General features: G+C 39.7%; 1 protein-coding gene across 7 annotated transcripts in view; it reads right to left on the bottom strand.

Annotated features, from left to right (window-relative positions):
- FRMPD4 (FERM and PDZ domain containing 4) overlaps window positions 1–23,431 on the bottom strand; it is a 958,701-nt gene that overhangs the window by 111,771 nt on the left and 823,499 nt on the right. For all 7 annotated transcript variants that reach the window (XM_055269159.1, XM_063634947.1, XM_055269163.2 and 4 more), the window contains 2 exons: window positions 5,411–5,571; window positions 151–253 (listed from right to left, as the gene is read on the bottom strand). In XM_055269159.1, coding sequence (XP_055125134.1) covers window positions 151–253; window positions 5,411–5,571 — 264 coding nt within the window. The remainder of the gene's footprint in view (window positions 1–150; window positions 254–5,410; window positions 5,572–23,431) is intronic.

Genomic DNA, 23,431 nt, shown 5'->3' with positions numbered 1-23,431 from the left:
TGTCAGCAGCATTTTCAACCATGTGAATGTGTTGGCTTGCGTTTCTGTCCTAAATTGTCCCACAGGAGGCTCTTCCTCTGCTAGTTGAGACCTCAGAGCTGTGCAGCAGCCTTCAAGGCAGAACAGGACACAGGTGAATGAATCACTCACCTGACCAGATCGATGACCCGCTCTCTGGGTGCAGCGCTGACCGGTTCATCATTAATCATTACAATCTGATCTCCCGGGATCAGCTTGCCTTCAGAGGGGCCACCTGGAGACAAATGAGAATGAAGCACAGGTGAGAAGACCATTGGCAACCTATCCCAAGCCTCCTCTCCTGATCATGACTCACTGTGAGCAAATAGTGCTATCAGCAAAACCGAAACCCAACCACACTTGGGTGTTCTTTGGACAATTCTGAGGCCCAGGCTTTACCCTGACCGATTAAATCAGAATCTTTCGGGATGGGACCCAGGCATCCACATTTTTCTAAAACTTTACAAGCAAGGTCGAGACTCAGTCTGGCAGCTCTTCTCACACTTTATGGTGAATCACCTGGGGATCTTGTTACCATGCAGGGGTGCAGGGTGAGATAATGCAGTTCTCACAAGCTCCCACGTGCTGCTGATGCTGCTGGTCAACAGGCCATATTTGTGTGTGTGTGTGTGTGTGTGTGTGTGTGTGTGTGTGTGTGTGTGGTGAGGCCCCTAGAAGGAGCTATTCTCTTAGCAGGTAGCCAATCAGTTGTGTTGATACCCTGTGGCCAAAGCTGCAACAATTCGGCACAGCTGGATTCAAACAAAGGTGTATTTATGTACTTATTACAAGTAGGGAGACAGCATACTGTGGGGAATTGTAAGATATCTCAGTAAAAGGGTGTTCGGATGTGAAGGTGATCTGGCTGTGACATCTGTCGCCCCATTGATCGCCAGGGTTGATTCAGCTGATCTGGCTGGCTAGCCGGGTGTCCCCTTCCTCCCTCACAGCTCCATGTGCGTCCCTCCAGCAACCCTCCCACCTCGGCCTGCTGAGTAGCTGGGACCATGGGCACACACCACCCACCCGGCTAATTTTGTTTATTTATTTATTTAGAAACGGAGTCTTGCTCTGTCGCCCAGGCTGGAGTGCAGTGGCGCGATCTTGGCTCACTGCAACCTCTGCCTCCCGGGTTGATGCCATTCTCCTGCCTCAGCCTCCCGAGAAGCTGGGACTACAGGCGCCCGCCACCATGCCAGGCTAATTTTTTGTATTTTTAGTAGAGACGGGGTTTCACCATGTTAGCCAGGATGGTCTTGATCTCCTGATCTCGTGATCCACCCACCTTGGCCTCCCAAAGTGCTGGGATTACAGGCGTGAGCCCCTGTGCCCAGCCTTGTTTATTTTTTGTAGAGACAAGATCTCACTGTGTTGCCCAGGCTGGTCTCAAAATCCTGGGCTCAAGCAATCCTCCCACCCCAGCCTCCCAAAATGCTGGGATTACAGGCATGAAGCCTGGCCCTTTTCTCTTTCCATTGTTTCCAAGAAGGGAGTAGGAAACTAATATTTGTTGAGCATTTATTATGCACCAGGCAATGGGTTAAATTCTTGGCCTAGTAACTTCGCTGAATACTATAATCGCTTCCACATGATGAGATAATTGAGGCTCACACAGGTTAAAGAATTGACTTGAAGGAAGGACTAGATCTTAGCTTGGACTCTTCAAGTTCAGAATGGTGAATGTCCCTTTTGAATTTGTTCCTATAATTCAGAACCTAGTCACTGCCAGGTTTCTTGACACATAAACTTAAAACCACATCTGAGTGAAGCATACATCTGTATTTAAGTAAGACATAAAAACAATTACCTGAATTAAGCTCTAGACTTGTGCAATTACCTCCCAAATATTGATATGGTAGCATATGGTACTATAATTTTAACTATATTTCCACAGGTCTGACGCTGGGTGATAGTTGCAGCTGAAACGCTATCTTTCAAATATTATTGCTATTACTTCATTTAGTAATTGAAATGAACACTTCATACCCAGAACATGGAACTGAAAGTAATTCAGTTGTTCTCTACCCACCCAGACACGAGGCATATGTGTCATTCAAGCTGTAGCATAAATTTGTCTTCCTTCTGGGAAGTAAGAGAGTAGGGGAAACTTAACATGTCCTCATATTATTGATACAAAATATTCATTTTACAGATGTGGGATTCAGTGTTTGCACGCATAAGGAACTCAGAAAAACCACTTGGGAAACTTATTATAAGTATTAAATTATGTGCAAGTAATCACTCAAATTCAGTCAAACAAATGATTAGCAATCAAACGCTGATCAAATACAGAAAAACTTTCAAAGTAACTGAAGGACAAATGTTAACTATTCTAATAAGAAAACCACTCTCAGATTAACATACTCTTACATTTGACCCATGCTTTTTGATCAAATGAAACGATTCTTGTCTAATCAAGCAACTTTAATCAAGAATTCTGGAGAAGCAACACACTGTCCCATCCAAAATACAAAACAGTGGCACACTTCAAGAGAACTGTCTCATGGCCTTTACTTTGAAGTCTGGATTGCCTACTATAGAAAATCTAGGCCGGGCGCGGTGGCTCACGCTTGTAATCCCATCACTTTGGGAGGCCGAGGCGGGCGGATCACGAGGTCAGGAGATCGAGACCACGGTGAAACCCCGACTCTACTAAAAAAATACAAAAAATTAGCCAGGCGTGGTGGCGGGTGCCTGTAGTCCCAGCTACTTGGAGAGGCTGAGGCAGGAGAATGGCGTGAACCCGGGAGGCGGAGCTTGCAGTGAGCCGAGATTGCGCCACTGCACTCCAGCCTGGGCCTGGGTGACAGAGTGAGACTCCGTCTCAAAAAAAAAAAAAAAAAAGAAAATCTAGTCACACACTGAAATCACTTGGGACTTCTGTAGAGTCATTTTTATGATAGACACAGCTTGTTTGACCAACATTTTCACTCATAAAAATAACTGGAAATAGTATTCTTTGACCTTTGTTTTTACTTTTTTTCTACTCTTCTCAAAATTGTGTAACAGTAGGTATTAGTGGCTTTGAAGCTGAGGAGAATTGAGGGCAAAGAAGGAGAGAGGTTGTAGAAACAGTGAGATGATACCAAAAAATAAAAAATAAGACTTGAATCTTCATTCAGCTCCTGGGAAGACACATACTTCAGAGAATCTCATAATCAGAGATGTTAGATTATCCCAATATTATAAAACAGCATGCCAAATATTATTCCATTTAGGAAAAAATGTGCGTGCATATACATACATACATCTATACATATGTATTATGTATGTATAAAATACATTATCTCATATGTAATACATATGTGTGTTTGTGTATGCATGGAATTGTATCTACTATACATGTTATCGCTGTCTACATCAATAATGGCTATATCTTGGTAGTAGGAATTTAGGTGATTTTTTTTATTTTCTCCTCTATACTATCTACATTGTTTATTTATTTTTTTTTTACAAAGCATGTTATCATAAGAAGCAACAGATCTGTTTTGAGAATTCTCAGTTGTGTCGAGCTCAACAATCTTACACAGAGAACTAAAATGTGATCTACATTTAACGAAATAAAAAGGTTTAGCAGATAGCACAAGTCTAAAGTGGTTATTTGTGGTGCTTGCCCTGGGGCATATTATGTCAAAAGAATGAAAAATGAAAAATCAAACCAAATTTTAAAATCTATACCAGGATGCTACTTGAATTTCATTTCCCTTAATTGAGACACTCAACTGGCCAAACATTTTAGAGTTAAATAACAATAACAATAAATAAACATCTATGGAATGACCAGGATGTGCCTGGCACTCTTCTAATTTATTGCATCCTTTCCATAGCACTACAAGGTAGATACTACTCTGATCCCCATTGTAGAGAAGATGTAGAGAAGTTACATCAAACTGAAATGCAGGGAATTTAACATGGAAGCTAAAAAGTCTAAAAAGGGGCAGAGGTAGGAGTCAGATTCAGGCAGTCTGTTGCCAGAGTCTGTGCTCCTAAGTGTAGTACTTTACTGCTGAATCCTGTTACTGATTTGCAAAATCCTGTGAAGAAAGGGCATGGAAGATAATTCCCCTTTTTTTCTGAAAATAAATCCAATATGAGTCCATTACAGTAAGCATATAAATACATATATAATAAATAATAAAAGCACATTGTTTCTGGAAAGGTAAAGGCAGCCCACTTCAGGTGATTGCATAATATAGTCCACTGTATTCAGCTGTGTTGACAGCGGAGCATCTGTATACTGTAATACGAAGATTGAGGGAAAGTACATTAATTATCTAATCATATTGTAGAATTTTAAAGATTTGACATTTACTGTATTAGTCAGCATTTGCTGGATAACAAATCACCCCCAAGCTCAATGGGTGACCAGTGATCATTTCTTCTCATGCTTATGGGTCTTTAGGATAACCACAGGCTGGCTGATTTCAGCCAGGCTTAGCTGGACAGTTGTGTACCAAACTGCACATGAGGCTGTACTTGGCTCCCCACTGCAGGCTTGCTGCCTCGTGTGTTCATTATGGGGCTCATATGGAAGAGATCACAGCTACCTGGGGAAAACTCTTTTTTTTTTTGAGACAGGGTCTCACTCTGTTGCCCAGGCTGGAGTGCAGTAGCGCAATCTCGGCTCACTGCAACCTCTCCCTCCTGGGATCAAGCAGTTCTCATGCCTCAGCCTTCCGAGTAGCTGGGACTGCAGGCATGCGCCACCACACCTGGCTAATTTTTTGTCTTTTTAGTAGAGATGGGGTTTTGCCATGTTGGCCAGGCTGGTCTCGAACTCCTGGCTTCAAGTGACCCACCAGCCTTGGCATCTCAAAGTGCTGGGATTATGGCATAAGCCACTGCACCCAGCCAAAAACTCTCTTCTTATAGCCATGGCAGAAGCTCAGGAAACAAGCTCAATCGCACAAGCACGTCTCAAGCCTTTGCTTATGTCATCTTTGCTAATATGCTGTTGGCCAATGTCAATCACCTGGTCCAGCCCAAAGCAATGGAGTATGGTTTTCCCTTTATTCTGCCTCTAATGAGAAGGGAGGGGAGTGCATACTTGTGAAATAATTCAACTACCCCTATAAGTAAATCCTACTGTAACCACTTCCTCCTTTTTTTCACTAAGGAATTCATCTTGGGCTTACTGTAATACAGTACAGGGCCTGCCTTTTATTGTCTGCATTCATAAGTTAAGAAGTGAGTCATTTCCATGGTTATAGATGATGGCTCAGTATTTTCCTGAGTCTGGCGATAATGATGGATTTGGCAGTTTAAAACCTAGTTTGAGGAGGCATTTCTGTTCCTCTGGTGAAGTGACTTTATCCAGGTTTTGGAAAAACATATCCAGCTTTCACAGCCTGGACACTTATGAAACTGAACAGTAGTTATATTGGGTGCTTACCTGGTGTTACTGAGCGAACGACCACTGGCTTTTCACTCCCTGCCACAAAACCAAATCCCAGCACGGGGTCCCTTCTCATCTCCACCTTCCGAGGAGCCGGGGGGATGATTTGGCAGCTCTCTAACCGAGGGTCGTCAAAAGGGATTGCCTGTGTCATGTGACTGTGGAGAAAGCACATACAAGAGAAACAAGGCATCAATGTATGTCTTAGGCATTGGCCTGGCAATCATATTCTCTTTAATTTCAAAACCTATTTTTTGGTAGAGAGTGAGAAAGATCTGGGGAGACCCATAGTCATGCTTCTTTCGTGGCCTACTTGGGCCAGTTTTGCTTCAGGCTTTTGCATTGGCTGTTCCTCCAACCTGGAATGCCTATCCTGCAGATATGCGTATGGCCCAGCCTCACTTCGCTCAAACTTGTGCTCACATATGACCTTGAAGAGGACTGTCCTGGCCATACATTTTAAAAATGCAACCCTGCTCCCCAACATGCCTGATCCCCTTTATGCCCTTCCCCAACATGCCTGATCCCCTTTATGCCCTGTATTCACGTGCTGTAGAATACAGTTGGCTCTTGAACAACACAGGTTTGAACTGCACAGGTCCACTTACACATAGATTTTCTTCCTCCTCTGCCACCCCTGAGACAGCAAGACCATCCCGTTATTTCTTCCCCTTTTTAACTTACTCAATGTGAAGACAATGAGGATGGAGAACTTTATGATGATCTACTTCTACTTAATGATTAATAAATATATTTTCTCTTCCCTATGACTTTCTTAATAACATTTCGTTTTCTCTAACTTTATTGTAAGAATACAGTATATGAGTATAATGCATATAACGTACAAAATATATGTTAATCAACTGTTACGTTATCGGTAAGACTTCTGGTCAACAGTATGCTATCAGTAATTGAGTTTTGAGGGCATCCAAAGTTATACGTGGATTTTTGACTGCATGTGGGGTTGGTGCCCCAAGCCCCATGTTGTTCAAGGGTCAACAGTATACTTAATTTTATGGTTATTTTTGTTGTTTTGCTCTATACACTGGAACACACACTCTGTGAGGGCAAGGAACTTGGTTTTATTCACTGATTTATCTCAGGTGCCTAGAACTGTATCTGGAACACAGTACATTCTCAATTAATACTTGAATTAATAAGTAGAGAAAAAGAGATTTCTTTGTGAAAAGCTGTTAAGTTAAAACTGATATGCTGAGAAACAGCCTCAGAGGGTTTTAGACATTTAGAAGGTAATACCTATGGCTTCTGGCCCCAGTAAAATTGAAATGGATTATTTTGGTGGTGACACACTATCCTGCTGCCAAATACATCTCCATTTCCAAAGAAGTTGAGAACTTAGCTCTTGGCATTTGTTCTCCGGAAAGATTTTCAAGTGGTTCAAATGAATCTTTTCATTAACACCTAAACTTCAGAAGTCTTATCAATAATCCCAACTGGAAATTTGTATAGCATTCAAAAATTTTCAAAATACTCCCACAAATACCTAATTTGATACACAAATTGAGAATGACAGGGCAGAACTGGTATTATTTTGTGGATTTTACCAATAAAAAACTGAGATCAAAATACTAGTTTATTGTCACTAAGGGCCCATGGCTGGTATGCCAGAGGGTTGGGTCAAAGATTCATTCCCATGACTCTTGATGAAGTCTTCACTCATGCACGTTGTTCAAGGCAGCCTTCTTTTGGGGAGAAGTTATTAGTCTGAATAATAGAAATCTCCTTAATGTAATGTAAGCTAAGATTATTTCAATGACACGGGTTTAATTCAAATTTCTCTCTCTATAATCTTCAATAAGTAAAAGAAGATCATTTAAAAATATCTTGAAAGATGCTACTCTATATGCCATCTGGACAACATATTGTTCAATGTAATAAAGATAGCAAAGAAGGAATCCTGTTGTCTTTCTGCATAATTAATAAGAATGAGGTAAGATCAATGACAACCTCCTAAGATTTGTCCTTTAGGTATATATCACTATCTAGGAAAACAAACATTTAAAATCCATTTTAAACAGAAAGGAAGTGTCTTTTCGACTTAGCTTCTTGGGAGGTGGAACGGTAGGAAAAAGAGAAGTGTTAGTTGAGAACTAACATGTTGTGCACCATGTGCTAACAATCATCTGCTACATTATTTCATTCTTAAAATTCCCCTACGATGGAGGCAGTTTTACCCCACTCATTCCTTCTTTGCAAATGCCAAGATAGGAAAAATAACTTGGCCGAGGTCACGCTTTTCTCAGGTGTAAGCCAGGTGCAATCCATACCAGGTCTTCTGATTTGAAGTGTGGGGCACATTAGATAATTTGCAGAAACAGTGCAAAATGAAAATGTGGAGCCTCTCATTCAAACGTGACTAATTTCAAGACAGCAGAACATTAAACCCAGCCCAGGGTCCTGTGTCACTGCATGGGTCACACACCCATGATGCTGGCCCCAGTATTGTGCTATCCCTTGTGTCTCACCACCATTCTATTAATAGAAAAGTCCAGGCTGAGATTGGTGGCATTATAGGGTGGGTGCAGGTGTTTTTCTGGACCCAGAGATTAGACACAGCTACCATGATATGGTATATGCTTGGGATGGATGAAGAGAGGTGGGCAGAACTCAGAGGTGGGCAGGAGATTAGGCGGAGAGGCCTGGGTGTCAGAGGACAGAATTCCAGACCCTGAGTGAGCCAGCAAAACCAATGCAGAGTGAGCCCCAGTGACCAGGGTAGGGGCCTCAGACAAGGCCCCAGGCTGGGAGGCACTAAGACACAGGGAAGAAGTGGGGAGGCCAGGGCTGGAATCCAGGACACTAGTAGGACCTCTGATACTCCCACAGTGGGCCCCAATGGGTGGGAACTTGACCTTCAGACATTGATCGCCCCTGGACCTGAAACAGGCATGGCTGGGTATGCCTGGGGGAGAATGGGGCCAGCTACGCATGGTGGACACTTTGGTTCTCTGGTCTCCTCTGTAAGAAAGCACCATCTCGGAGCCAGCCATTTTTGAGCTACATCTGAAAACAATTCTGTCCTTTTATCTCCAGATGAAAGAAGGGACAGAAAGAAGAAAAGAAGGGAGGGAGGAAGGAAGATTGAAAGGAAGGGAGAGAGGGAAGAAGGAAAATTCACATTTTTGGAACCTGGCCCTGAATTCTGAGTTTTCACCATTTTCCACAGCAGACATAAAACTTAGGAAGGTAAAGCTTGCTGAAGCTAGGCGACTTGCTAATGGTCACATGTGTTTTAGAACCGAGGTTGGTGCAACTCTTGATTCCTAGCATAGAGAGGGACTGAGGAAGGCTTTTCCTTCTGCTGTTGCTAGCTCTGTGAAAAGCTTAAGGCAGTGATTCCCAAACTTTGCTGCACATTATAATCACTCAGGGAGCATTTCAAAACTCCTAATGCCCGAGTTACACTCCAGACCAACCATATCAGAATATCTGGGATGGGAACCAGGATCAATTTTTTAAAACTCTGCAGGTGATTCCCAAGTCCAACAAAGTTTGAGAACTACTCTCTTGCCTAGAGCAGGGTGGATTATAGTACACCTTACAGACAATAGGAAAAGAGGACACAAATGATGTCCCTGATTATCTCCTCTAGCAACCATTGTAAATGTACATTAACATATTTAAAACTTCCGGAGCTTGATTACCCTCTTCCTACCACAGGAACTAGTAATAGTATCTAATGCATCATTCATTCAATAACTATTATGTTATTCTTTTATTGATACCTGACATTTATTAAACATTAATTTCATGCTAAGCATTGTTTGTTCCAAATGCTTTCCATATGCCAGTTCATTTAATTCTCCAAAACAACTCCACAATGCACTCATTTGTTCATTTAGTCAATTCGTAAAACGCCCACTGGATTCTCATTTCTGGGATTGCACTGGGAAAGAAAGCAGACAAAAAAGAAAGTGTTCACGCTAGTGTTCAGAGACAAAGAAGAAACTAACACATTAGTAAAATAGATGGAAGAGCCAGTCATTATAAACACTAGGGAGAAAAATAAGGCAAGGAGGAAGGCTAGAGAGCTGAGTGGGTGGAGTGGGTGGGTGAAGGTGCTGTAATGATCAGCGGGGGTCAGGGAACATTTCGGGGGGAGCACTTCCAACAGAGGGACCATGAAGCCCAAAGGTCCTGAGGCATGACGTGCCTGATGTGAACCTGCCCAGGAACAATCTGAAGGCTAGTGGCGCAGATAAGGATGTGGGCTTGCAGGCAGGGTGGTGAGGAGTAAAGAAGTGATGGGAAGGAGGGACACAGATCACACAGGCTCTTGGAAAGACTTTATCTTTTGTTCTGAGTGGAACAAGTAGACATGTGATCCAGCTGCCCTGCTGATGACAGGAGAGGGTACTGGTAGAAGCATTTCAGGGGCCATTACATCAACCCCTGATGGTGGTGGCTTGGACCACGGTGAGAGTGGCAGAAGCCGCAGAAATTGTTGTGCATTTAATATATTTGGAGGCCACCCTGATAGACCAGGAGTGGGACTTCTACTCTGGAACCATTTTCCTGCACACAGCAGACGTTCCCAGTGAGGATATACCTACGAGCATGTTGCCTATGAGCATGCAGTTCTCGTGTCCTGATGTATCCACATTATGGGAGACATTTTTCTCTTCAAGTAGGTGACACTTTCTAGTTTGTACAAGAAACAAATAAATGCCCAGGTGCAGTGTGAACATGAGAACTGATATGATCATTTGGTGAAAGACTTTGGAGCCAGACTGCCTGAATTCAAGTCCTGGCTCCCCTACTTCTTATTGATGTGACCTGCACAAATTACTCCATCACTCTATATTTCAGTTTTCTCATCTGTAAAATGGTGACAATGATCATAACAAGTTTATAAGATACTTGTGAAAACTGAATGAATAAACATAAAGCACTCAGCAAAATGTAAGCACATAGTAAGCACTCAAAAAGCATTGGCTGGAATGTTCTCACTTATAAATGGGAGCTAAATGATGAGAACACATGGACACATAGAGGGGAACGACACACACTGGGGCCTACCTGAGGGTGATGGGTGGGAGGAGGGAGATGATCAGGAAAAACAACTAATGGGTACTAGGCTTAATACCTGGGTGATGAAATAATCTGTGCAACAAACCCTCATGACATAAGTTTTACTATGTAACAAACCTACACATATACCCTTGAACTTAAAAGTTAAAAACAAAGTATTGATTGTTATTTTCATCTTTGGAGATCAATGAATAGAAAGGAGTCCGTTTCAGACATTATGAACTCAGTCTTAAAATATGAAAATAAACTCAATAACATTTAAAATACTTGCAGCCCAACTTTCTTAGTAAAATGCCTCACAAATCCTACATAAGCTCTGAGGCTTTCAATTTGAAAAATCCTATCAAATGCAATGACACAATACATACAAATATACATTGATAAACACAAGGCAAGACTGTATCAGAACACAAAAGAATAAAAGAAGGTAGAAGAAAATCCAGGTGCTCTGGTGACTGGATTGCTGTTAATATGTTTTTTCTCAACTGTGTTTCTAGACCACTAAGTGACCGTTGAACATAGTGCCGGGGGCAAGCCTGAGTCTTGAGGGAAATAAGAAGCACTGATGATGTTCTATAATTAGGGGCGATACAGGCATACGTCCTTTCAACCTCAGATGCTGCCATTCTCTGTGTCAACAGAGTCTTACATTGGCCTATATTTCTTCATTGTTTTTTTTTTTTTCCTCTACCCAAATAAGGCTTGAAACACAACCAAATATGTACTGTGTGGTCACTGCTTGGTCTAGTGTTGTCGTCTTTGCTAATGATTTTTTTATTATTTTTGTTTTGCTTGCATGTTGAGGATAACCTTCCAATGGCATTCTCATCTTCTTTCTCAATAGGTTGTGTTTTCAGAATAAATTACCTAAAAAATAATCAACCCCTGTCTCTTTTCCAGTAAGAATGCATCCCTACTAGCATGTTCCCCATGAAACATCATTTGACCCTCTGTGACAAGGCAAGCAGGTTTTGGCCCTGTACTTGCAACATTTTTTTTTAAAATAAAGATGCTTGGGTCCTTGTTTAATGAGCTGAAAAAGCAACATATTTTTTTTACCTGCTGAACATGCGTCAGTGAATTCTGATGCTGAGACTAGAAGTATACAACTGATGAGCTATTCAAACCTCCATCCTCTGTCCCCAACTTTCTCTAAAAAACACACAGATAGGCCAGGAATCTGTGACCCAAAAAATACAGAGCATATTAATTGAAATGGAAAATATGTCCATCAAGATAAAGTGAGCAATCTTCCTGTTTCTGACAGATTTCATTTCAAAAGGAATGACAGAAATCCTGCTGCCTAACTCCCCGTAACAAAAGGAAAGGGCTTTCCTTGAACTCTTGGAGCCCTTCTTTCTCAGCAGAAAGAAAACACTGATACACCCAATGTGTCACAAATAATTTCTTTGACTAGTAGAAAGCACGCTGTGTGAAAACCTAAAGTCATTCCAGTTTTTGATGCACTAATTAAAGCCAGCAAAGTCCTTTTCAAAATATGTGCTGAGTGGAAGGATTCTGGAAGGAAAATCCAAATTTAGAAGCCATTGCCTCTGGTGTGGAGGTTAAAGAATCTGGGAAGATAATGGCAGGTAGGCTACCTGGGTGGCTAAGACTGGATCACAGATAGGTATAACTACTTATGGAGTATAAACATTTTTGTGCTCAAGTTATGCTTGAGGTCATTGTTGGTGTTAGGTTTCAGGGGTGACCAGCTATGATTACAAGAGAGGACCAAGCATCAGTAGATGCTCTTATCTTGGTAGCACTGGTCTGTGTGATAGACTGACTTAGTCTTGATTTGCTTCCTAGGTCATGATTTGCCACCAGATGCCACATTCCTTTCCAGTACCTTCCCGCTATACACAGTGCATGCTTCTCTGCCCCTTGACTCTGCTAACATCGTATTGCCCTAAGCATGTCTCATGATGGAGCCCAGACGTGACAAGTAAAACATGCTAGTTTGGGCATCTGTTCTTACTGCCCACCATCGTCACAAGAAGGCCTTCTCAAGGTAGCTGCTGCCCTTTCAGCCTGTTCTCTAGAATGACCAGAGCCTGCACCTCAGTGAGAAGCTAAGTATAGCAGAGCTGCCCAGCCCCCAAGCCTAGATCAGCTACCTGAATAAAGGATAAGACATGATGGTGGTTTTATGACACTGAATTTGGGGGATGTTTGTTATGTACCAAAAGCTCATGCATCTAGTCTGTAAATAGTGCTTAAAATAGTATTTATTAATAAATACCCTGAAGTTCCACATGTCAAAAGGATTTTCTCTGCCAACTTCATTCCGCATGTCATTCATGACTAAGTATGTTACATTGGACAAACACCACAGATATTTCCAAAGGAAACTTCTCCCCTTATTATCCTTGGTGACATGGCAGCCACAGGAAGCCCATAGTCTATTCTTCACCATCTTCCCACATCCCTGACTGGATTTAGGCTTGGGCACAGTAGGGCTGCAAAATTCATAATCCCTACTGTGGCCTGGGAGGGGGCCTAACATGGAAAGCTTTGACCAAAAGTGCTCATCTATGTAAACCAGAGTCTCTCAGAGCAAGAATTTCAGTAGGAAGAATAAACGAAAGCAAAGCATGGATTGTTAAAGTTGATAGGTTACAACGGAGAGAGGTCACGAGGCATTTTAGAACCTAGTTCTAGGTTTCCAGTGAGTCAAAATGATGATATTGTGTGTGGTAAAGTAATATATTGAAAATATATATTTTTTTGCTTTGTTCTCATTGGGTTTTTTTCCACTCCCAGGTCTAATAAAGTAGACAGGTCTTTTGTAGACTCTTGCCTTAGGGGCGATGTATTTATCAGGGCTCAAAGCAAAAGTTGACTGCTTATAACTCTTTCCTACTTTTGTTTCCTGAAAGTCTGAGCAGCTTGGCTGAGGAAGCAAGGGTAGAAGACCCCTGTGAGGTGGCAGCAACTTCAGGAGAAACAGCTTGGTGGGATGCCTGGCAAGGCACCACGACTTAGGTCTGAGCCTAAGAAACAGCAGTCAGTGAACTTCAGGGGATCACACAGATTTGGATCAGGGTATCTTAGGAGCACGTAATGTGGGTTGAAACCATAAAGTCCTGCTCAAATTTCTTCTCTGTGTAAGATTCCCAGAACTTGTGAATATTCAACATGATTACATCTGAATTGCCAACCAGCAGGAATGTAATACGATCACACACATGAGTTTAGGAATAAGATTTGTATGTGCTACATGAGAAAACAGAAGCCATCTTTGTTGGAACGAAGATGGGAGTTGGAAGAGAAGTTACTAAACTTGGAGAGAGACCACTCTGTGGAGCAATGTCAGGATAGAAGATCAGGAACCCTCGCTAATCAGGATCCTAAACCTTCTCTGCATCTGGAACTACTGCCTCTGTCCTTTGGGATCAAAAGAGCCAAATCAAATCCCTTCACTAGAAATGAGTTACATTTTATATGAACACACATAACTGCACATCATGTGTTTTCAGCTCACATAACATGGTGAATTGCATGCTTTTTACCTTCATGAATACACATACTGTGGGTTCAGAAGAATTTAACCTCCACTAATCAATTCCACAGGCCACTGTCAGTCAATTCCCACAACACTGTCAGGAGCATTTAAAGATTTAGAACTGTTTAGTCAAGCTTGGAAACTTACATAGTACTTGAAAAGCCAAGACAATCCAGAACAATTAAATTTAAAATCACAAAATGTTTAGAAGAATCTTGTTGGAGAATTTTAGGAGGCTTTGAAATAAATGAGGCTTCTTTTTAATGGGTAGACTAAATGTGATAATTTTAGTTTTCTCCAAATTAATTTACAAATTTAATGCCATCCAAAAAAGATATTTCAATAGTCCTTTTTTAAAAAATTCAACAATGAGAATTCTAAATTTTACATAATGCTATAAAAGAATACTCTAAACAAGAAAAACGCTATGGTTGTCTAGCCCTACAAGATACCAGAACTTACTATAAAAAGACAATTCTTAGAATCCTGTGATACTGGCACGAAATATAGCAAAATATACAACAATGGAGTAGTAGCTTTGACTAGAACAAAACGAGGCTTCCAGGGTAATTGAAGTACTTTAGCATATCAACAGTGTGGTTGTTTTGAAACAAAATGATTAAAATAAAGTCCAGCGGCTATGAAAATCTTTTGTCTGACAAAGGGATTGTTGGTGAGCTGGTGACAATGAACTAAAAGAGTTGTCTTTTCAGGGTAAAGAAGATACAGCAAAGAGTGAGAAAGCAACTTAGTTTGTCAAAATAAACTTGGATTGTGGTCTGAATGTAGGGAAACAGATGTTTAGACATAACAACAGTTATGTGATTGTTTTATTGAAAATTATGCAAATATGCATAGATAAAAACTGCAGTCTTTGAAAACTTGAAAATGGATTTGTCTAACCTGTTTAAAAATCTTCCAAATGAAGCATTTCAGTGGATTGTGAACTCACTTGTTAAATATAATAAAAAGGCAATATCTTCCATTTGGTTTGTAAGAACAGCTGACAGACATCAAAGAAGATGGAAACTTTCCAGACAAATGTCAACAAAATCTCTTGCATAGTTGGGATTGAAAAATGGTATTTCATGATCTAGTAAGCAAGTTGGAGCCATACTTCGTCCATTTGCCTCTTCATATGTTTCTGCAGTTCTTTTTTGCCTTCAATGACAATGATTAAAACCAAATAAAGAAATAAGCTGAACTTGCAACCAGACCTTCACATTTTTACTCAATGAAATGTTAAACCAAGATATTCAAAAATAAAATCAGCATCCTTGATCACTTTATCATTTAAAATATTGATTTTTTAATGCAGCAGTGATAGCAAAATATTTAAGTGATTAAAATATATATTTTACCTTCATTTCAACACATTTTAACATCTTCTTAACATATATTTTATGATCTCCATAATATATTATTTACAGTAGTACAGATATATAAATTATGAATAAATTAATACACATTTGGGGCAGTACATGTTCAAAACCGTTTTTAGTGACAGGACTACAAAAGCAAAAAAATGTAAGGATTTCTGTTCTGTATGATCCAGAGGGTTCCTAACTTCCGGTGTGAGCCCAAAAGGTGTTTTACATATTCAAACGGGATGGACAGAGTCATTGATATCACAAAGCTCACCACGGCCCTTGAAAAGTCCCACTCTCACATTCAGAAATATTCAGTGGCATTTTTAGAAACCTAAAAATGAAGTTAGAGTACTGATGGGGAATGGCATATTTCCATCCTGCTGATTTAATCCTACCACAGCAAGTGGGATGAAACAGAGTAGCCCCAGGTTTGAGTGATGAAGAGACAGACTGGTTGACAGTTCTTACATGTGCTCTTGTTTGGGCTCCGATAGATTGAATCCTTTGGGGATTGGAAATGTAACCACCCCAAACCTTTCTAAGGTGTCAACATCCATTGTTTACAGAGAACATAATTATTGCATGGCTGGGCAGGCTTTTTCTTCTTAATTGATTACTCATATTTTTCTTACCTGCAGGAAAATACATTTTTGAACAAAAGGCTTGATAACAATGAGCAAAGTCTTTATCGATCATGTTAAAATCATCATTTTAGGCCTGAGTTTGTCTCCATCAAATTGGATTCTATCCATATTTTAGGGCAGTAGATGAGGAGGAGGGTTGAGGACACAGCAGGTCTCCTCCCCATCTTAAGGGGCTGTTGTATGTCCTCCCAGTCCGCATGTATTCTCTGAAAATTTACATGATAATTTTATACTTGGAAAGTGAAAAGAACCCCATGGTTTTGGTAAATACAAACTACAAGAATATGTGTTGCAGAAATCCTGATCTAAGACACGAGTCAAACATGAAGTAATTTTGATAAAAGAGATATTTTTGGAGAGTTAATTGGCCACACTTTGACAATTTCATAATTCTATAATCTTTACATAAATAATTTTTAAGAAGTGATTACATAATAAAGGCTCATTTCTTGATAACTAAAATCTTCTGATGGAAGTTAAAAGGGGCTGGTAAGGAAATCACAGAATCAAAGGTTTGAGCTAACAGTTGTTTTAATTAAGAACTTGTGATCTCTTGATCTTTTCTGCATTGAAATTGTTATTTATAGCCCTTACCTAAAGAATTCAGTTTCCTTAGACTGTCCAACTTTACACATCTTTTCTGTTTTGGGTTTTGCTTGTGTTTCTCTTGTTCTGAGCCTTGTACATGTGAACTGAATCTCACCTCCCTGCCCTCAACCCCACCAGCAGCATTGGTGCCCTGAGAGCTTCACGCCTATTCTTGCATCACATGGGATCCTTGTGTTCTGGCTTCCTGCTCGGGTAAAACAATGGGAGGTGCTGGCAGGAGAGAATGAGGATGGGAAGAGAGAGAGAGAGATGGGTTATTTATTCTTCTTACTCCTTCCTTTTGAGACCTCGAAGTGCTAACAGGTCCCAGCTGCTGCTAGTCCCTGGTGCCTCAGTGTGACTTACTGGTTTCCTTATCTGTGCCCATATCCATCTGTTTCCTGACAGGACTCTGAGTCACTCACACACCATATCTCACTCTTTCATGGAGCAATCTAGTAGGTGCCGTGAAATAAACCCTGCCCCTTGGATGGCACTGATGGGGAATCTCCTCTTCCTGGCTTCCAGTGAAAAATGTCATTTCAGCTTCTTTTCTGATTCTTCTCCAAGAACAACAAATACTTTTGCATTAGAAACAGCACTGAGATCAGTTATTCAACTAGGATTTATTTATAATATATCAACTATACTTATATATACGCCAACGTTCTCAAAAAATTAAAAACAAAACCTGAAAAACACATACCTATTAAATAAGCATTCCTTTCTGGATAAGACACATTTTCCACATACGGACCTTGAAATACAATGAGGATGTTGCCTAATTTAAATGAAATGAGATCTCTTTGTATCTCAACTGAGACATTCTCTTTGTTTGTCTCTCTGTCAAAGTTTTCACGGTAAACTTTTATCTTTGGTCAACATTACCACAGAGCAAAACCAACAGACCTATAGTAAAATTTATGAGAGAGAAGAACACCAAATTTGAGAGCTAGGTGGGACTTTGGCAAATGCCTTCAGGTTTTAGAAGATAATTTCTAAACAGAGATTATCAATGGAAAAAGTGGAATATCTTAGAAACTAAGGTTAATGGAGTTCTTAAACGTTAAATATAATGCACACGTTATTAATGTTATTTATGAATCAGAATATTATTCATTTTGAGGGTTACAGTTCAAAGGACCATGAGGTTTATACATCTAGACTGATACATTTTTCCAGTCATGCTTTCCACTTCAGAAAATGGGATGCAATAAATCAAAGATCTATTAGGGCTTGTACAAATTAACATCCAAGATAGGTTCCATTAATTCATGGTCAAATTTATCCTTCAAGGACTCAGTTCTATTTGTCAATACCACTACTGAAAACCATTTCCACAATTAGTCTTTTATCAACAGCTAGTTCATCCACCCAGAGAGATTTTTGTCCTCGTTAAAGACGATAAATTTAGAGCCGGCAAAATGTTTATTGACTGTGCTTTGTGAATGTAATTGTAGGATCTAAAAGGGCAAGATGTTTGTCAGTTTCCCTAAAGCTGCAAAATCCCTACAGTTAGGCTGGTAATCAATTCTGTTAATTGAGTTCAGTTTAATGTGTTTAAGAGATGACTTTTATGTTAATGATGCTCTAATGTGTCAGAGGCAATAATAATCAAGTCACACCCATGGGTTGATAGAGATGCTGAACAGAGCTGGTAGCTCTCAACCTTCCCTCCTACCATCAACCCCAGATAGGCATTGCTCCCAGGGAACACTGAAGCTTAGATTGAGACTTATCAGTGAGTATAAATTAAAAAGACAAGTAATAGAGACAATAAATACCCTGAATTATATGCTCTGTTTGGTATTATAATAATCAGTGTAAACAGTATGCTATCCACATGAGTGTAAGCTCCTGTGAATTCAATTCTAGAGATGCTATAGGACACTTTGAATACCCTTATCAAAATCTGTTCCTGAAGAATAAATGGTATAACCAAATTGGAAAACTATGTAGCAGTAAGCTAAAGTTTGTATTCTCAACACTGACTTCTGAGATACTGGGTTGGATCCAGGGCTAGGGATCTTCAGATCATGTCAATGGTCTTTCCTGGACACTTGGAGGTAGTCTTGTGATTTCAAGAGTGCACTCCCGCTAGAAGCTAGAGGTGTTGATAAGCAAGGTCAACCTCAAGAGAAAGTGAACTGGGAGGAAACCAGAGGACTTAGTTGTTCAGACCCATTCAAGCAGGGAAGGCTTTCTATTTCAGTAGGGAGAAGAGAATAGTCACTGAGAGTAGAATGATCACTATCTTCCAAGATTATGAATTTCCCATTACCTATATTCATTTCAAAATAAAATATGAAAATAATTAAAGAAAGCACAACAATTTTGATGCTATTTGCTTAATAGCATCCCTGACATCAATTTTGATGCTATTTGCTTAAAAGTATTTCATTTTCCAGGCCCAATTTACCTAAATTGTACTGAAATTCTCCCCATCAGTGAGCCCAGCATTACCCAGGAATCTGTTTTAATAGGCATTCCAAGTGATTCTGGTGCAGAATTCAGGATCACGCTCGGAAAAGCACTGGCTCAGTGAGAGACATCCAGAGAAAGAGCTCAAGAGATGAATCAGGTATCCGACCCTCGTATAGCCTGTAATTTGCAGTCACTCTCACCAGCCTCTTATATCTTTTTAATTCCCTGGTGATTTTCTTGAGAATCTGAGTTCCCAGATAAGAAGCAATTTATGGGCAGCAATAGCAATTCTTTATGATAAACAATTTGATGACTTGAATTAACATTTCCCATTACATTGGCATAAATCAAGACCACTGTCGAGAATTGGAATGCATATAGATTAGAGGCATGCATTTCAAAACTCCTTCCTTCTGTTGCACTGTTGAGAAGTGATGTACCATCATCTTGTGGATAAAGAAAACAGCTCTTCATTGTTTTATTCTATTTTGCTGTGGCCACTCTAACACAGACTGGAGTTGCTGAGACTCTGCAACATTCCTACCTGATCATCTGGAGTTCAAACCAAGTTTATTTTATGGACCTTTCAAAACAATAATTTGCGTTTGCCTTTTGTCATACTAAGAGAACTCAAAGAAAATGTTTACTTCATTTTATATTGTTAGATTCATTTGGATAAGCTCACAATAGCTCAAATTTTCAGAGGCCATACATGCTTAATAGCATAGTAAAATTTTCAAAGAGCTCAATTATTTTCCAGAATAATTAACGTGTGTCAGCAGTATCCATTTTACTAGATGCAGATTTCTTATGATCATAATTGATGTTTAACAAAATTTGGAGCACGGGCATTTTTAATGACATATGTTTAGCAGTTTTATGGGTATCTAATTAGCTTGTCATAATAGTATTCATTTAATTCCATTTAAAGGCTGAAAACTGCTTTCGACCTTTATTAGTGTGACTTATTTTCTGGGCCACACAAGCCATGGGGAAAACAAATCAATGCTCCAGGATAAAACTCTGGGAGATTTTGCCCCATCCATCTTCACTTTTGGAAAAAGGGCATTACAGCTCTTTATGCCTTTCTGTCTTCTTCACAAGGAAGACATTCAATTCTCTTCAATAATTGACGTTCATGTTATCTAACCTTTCAGTTGGATTTGTTTAATCAGGCACTGTGCTAGGCCCTGGAGAAAAGAACCATTACCTTAACAGCAGCAGCTGCTGCTAACATTTACTGAACCTGCCAAGAGCTACTCTCAATTATTTATATGTATTAGCACATTCATTTTCACAATGAACCTATGAGGTGGGTGTTATTCTTACAGTCATTTACAGTTGAGGAACAGATTAGTAAAGTAACTGGACTTTGGACAGTTAGTAAGTATCAGTGAAGGGAGTCCCCACTGAACCATTACATTATGGAACAATACATTCTCTAAAAGAAACTAATAAGTAGTGCAATGGAATAGAAATGGTCACGAACTAAAGCATAAGGGCAATTCAAATCCCAGGGAAAGAATAAACTATTGTTTAAAGTGGTGTTAACTGGCCGGGTACGGTGACTCACGCCTGTAATCCCAGCACTTCGGGAGGCCGAGGCGGGCAGATCACGAGGTCAGGAGATCGAGACCATCCTGGCTAACATGGTGAAACCCCATCTCTACTAAGAATACAAAAAATTAGCCGGGCGTGGTGGCGGGCGCCTGTAGTCCCAGCTACTCGGGAGGCTGAGGCAGGAGAATGGTGTGAACCTGGGAAGTGGAGGTTGCAGTGAGCCGAGACCCCGCCACTGCACTCCAGCCTGGGTGACAGAGCGAGACTCCATCTCAAAAAATAAATAAATAAATAAAAATAAAAAATGGGGTTAACTAAATACAGTATCTATATGGAAAGTCAATAAGCTAGATTCGCACACATACCATACACGAAGTTTCCTGTATGTATTAGATGTAAAACATTTAACCTATGAAAGCACTAGAAGAAAATACTACTAAAGAATACCTTTAGAGTCTAGGAGTAGGAAGGACATTTCTAAGCATAATGTGAAACCCAGAAGCTACAAAGGAAAAGACAAACAGCTTCGACTACACAGTAATTTAAAATATCAAAAGCATAAGCAAAGTTACAAAGCAAATGACACATTGGAAGGGAATATTTGCAACATACGAAACAGACAAATACATAATATACACAATAAAGAACTTGTAGAATTCAAAAAGCAAAGGAAACTCAATTAAAAAAAATGAAGTACATGGCCAGGCACATAGATAAAAATAATACAAATGGCCAATAAAGTTCTGAATGACACTCATTCTCATTAATAAATGCAAAGTAAAAATTCTGATGTATCATTTCCCTTCCCTAGAATTAGAAGTGTAAGTTTGTGCAACCTGTTTCTGAAGGGCTATCATAAGTTTTCAAAATTAAAATGCATATATTATGTGTCTTAGCAAACTCATTTCTAGGCCTAAATTGTATAAGATAACCGGATAGAGCCATGTGCCTTAGATTGTGTACTGCAGCACTTCACTGGAAAAAAAAAAGAAACATAAGACCGAGGGAATATTCTTAGAAATTAAACAATTTCATATTCAATTCAATAAAAATCCTGAAGGATAAAAATTTTAAAAATCTTCGAGAAAGTTGAGTAAAAAGACAAAGTGTCAGAAACATGAGAGAAAAGAAAACATTCATAGATGATCAATTCAGAAGATCCAATATACAATTGATAGGAATTTCTAAAATGGAAAACAGAGAACAATAATGAGAAAGGAATTATTTTTTAAAAAGAATCTGAAAAGTCCCTGAGCTGAATGATCTGAAAACTCAGCCTGAGAGCTTGACAATAAAAATGTCTTCACACCTGGAAGCATCACAATGAAAGTTTAATATACCAAAGATAAATAAATTATCCTTAAAACAGTAGAGAGAAAAGATATATTGAGGATAAATGAATGAGAATAGATCGTTATTTGACTGTGGGACCTGGAGACCCAAAGGCAATGTAGCTTGCCCTGAAGCTACTGTGGAAAAATCATCTTCAATCTAGATTTCTAGGTTAAGTGAGGGGTCAGAATAAAGACATTTCCAGACCCACAAAAATTTAGAACGCTTACTTCCCACACATCTTTTTGAAGCAAGTGATCTGAAGATGTGCTCTAACAAAATCAAGAAATAGAAAGACATGGGATTAAGGAAACAATGGATCCAACACAGGAGGAGAAGGAAGCAAAGTCAAGGATGCCAGTCTTGAACGAGGCCTAGGAAGTCATCAACCCAGGTTAGAGTGGGAGGAAGAATTGAGGAGAAAGGTGCCTGGGAAAGAAGGTGGTTCCAGAGATTTGACTCTATTTTTGAGAAGGACAAAGCATTTTTAACACAGCACATGCAAGGGAGAAAATGAAAAACTGTCAGAGACTGCTAGAAAAACAACAAAAAACCCTTTTCAATAGTGGCAATATAATCAGCAATAATTAGCTATACGGTGAATAATATTTCCTTAGTACTAAGAATAAAAACCCTCCAGTGAGTTTAAAAATTTTAAATCAACCTATAAATAAGGCACAAAAGACATCGTAATGGTTATGGAACAATTGTGAATGTTTTCAACCATTGTATACTAAAGACAAACTATGGAATACAAAAGGTGGAAAAAGAAAGGATAAGGGGAAGTAAGCAAGAAGGGTACAAGAATTATATTTTCATCTCACTAAGTGGAATTACTGATATCAGGACATGCTATTTATAGTAGAAAGAAAAAGGAAGAAATGTATAATTTATCATTTAAAATTACAAAGTTAACTGGCAGTTACAGAATTACACTGGAGAAAGAGAAGTGTGTAGGGGCAGAAAGGTAATGATACCTTTCCTCGCCCATCATAAGGGCCATGGCTGACATTCCCATAACCAAAGATAGGTTTATAAGAGAAAAACATAAATGTATTTAATCAACATTTTACATTACATGGGAACCTTCATTAACGAAGACTCAAAGACCCAGGGAATACTGTCTATTTTTATGCTTAGGTTCGACGAAGAATAGAGAGTCATGTAGCAATGTGATTAGAAAAAAGGGTATGATCTAATGGTAATAGACTAAGGGAAAAAGCCAGCAAGGCCTGTCTGTCCAGATACTTCTTGACCTCTCTCTGTAGCTTTCCTTCCTTTGGAGTATGGGGCAGGACTCCTCCAAAATGAAGGTCTTCAAGGGAGAAGGGAGACAGTGACCTTTCTAGGTTTCATGGCTTGTATTGGGGGAGATGGGTTCTGGTTCCTATGACCTGTCTTGGAGAAGAGGAAATCTGGTTTCTATGACTCTCTTAGGAACAGAAAGAGAGGCAGGACACAGAAGGGCAGGAGAAAGTCAGAAAGACCTTGCTTCTGAGGTCCTTCCAATCTTCTTTAGTTCAAAGTACTCAGCATGCCA

Source organism: Symphalangus syndactylus, chromosome X (genome assembly GCF_028878055.3).
Source record: "Symphalangus syndactylus isolate Jambi chromosome X, NHGRI_mSymSyn1-v2.1_pri, whole genome shotgun sequence".
Lineage (NCBI taxonomy): Eukaryota > Metazoa > Chordata > Mammalia > Primates > Hylobatidae > Symphalangus > Symphalangus syndactylus.
The sequence above is the reverse complement of the archived record's forward strand: the minus strand, read 5'-3'. Positions and strand labels throughout refer to the sequence as shown.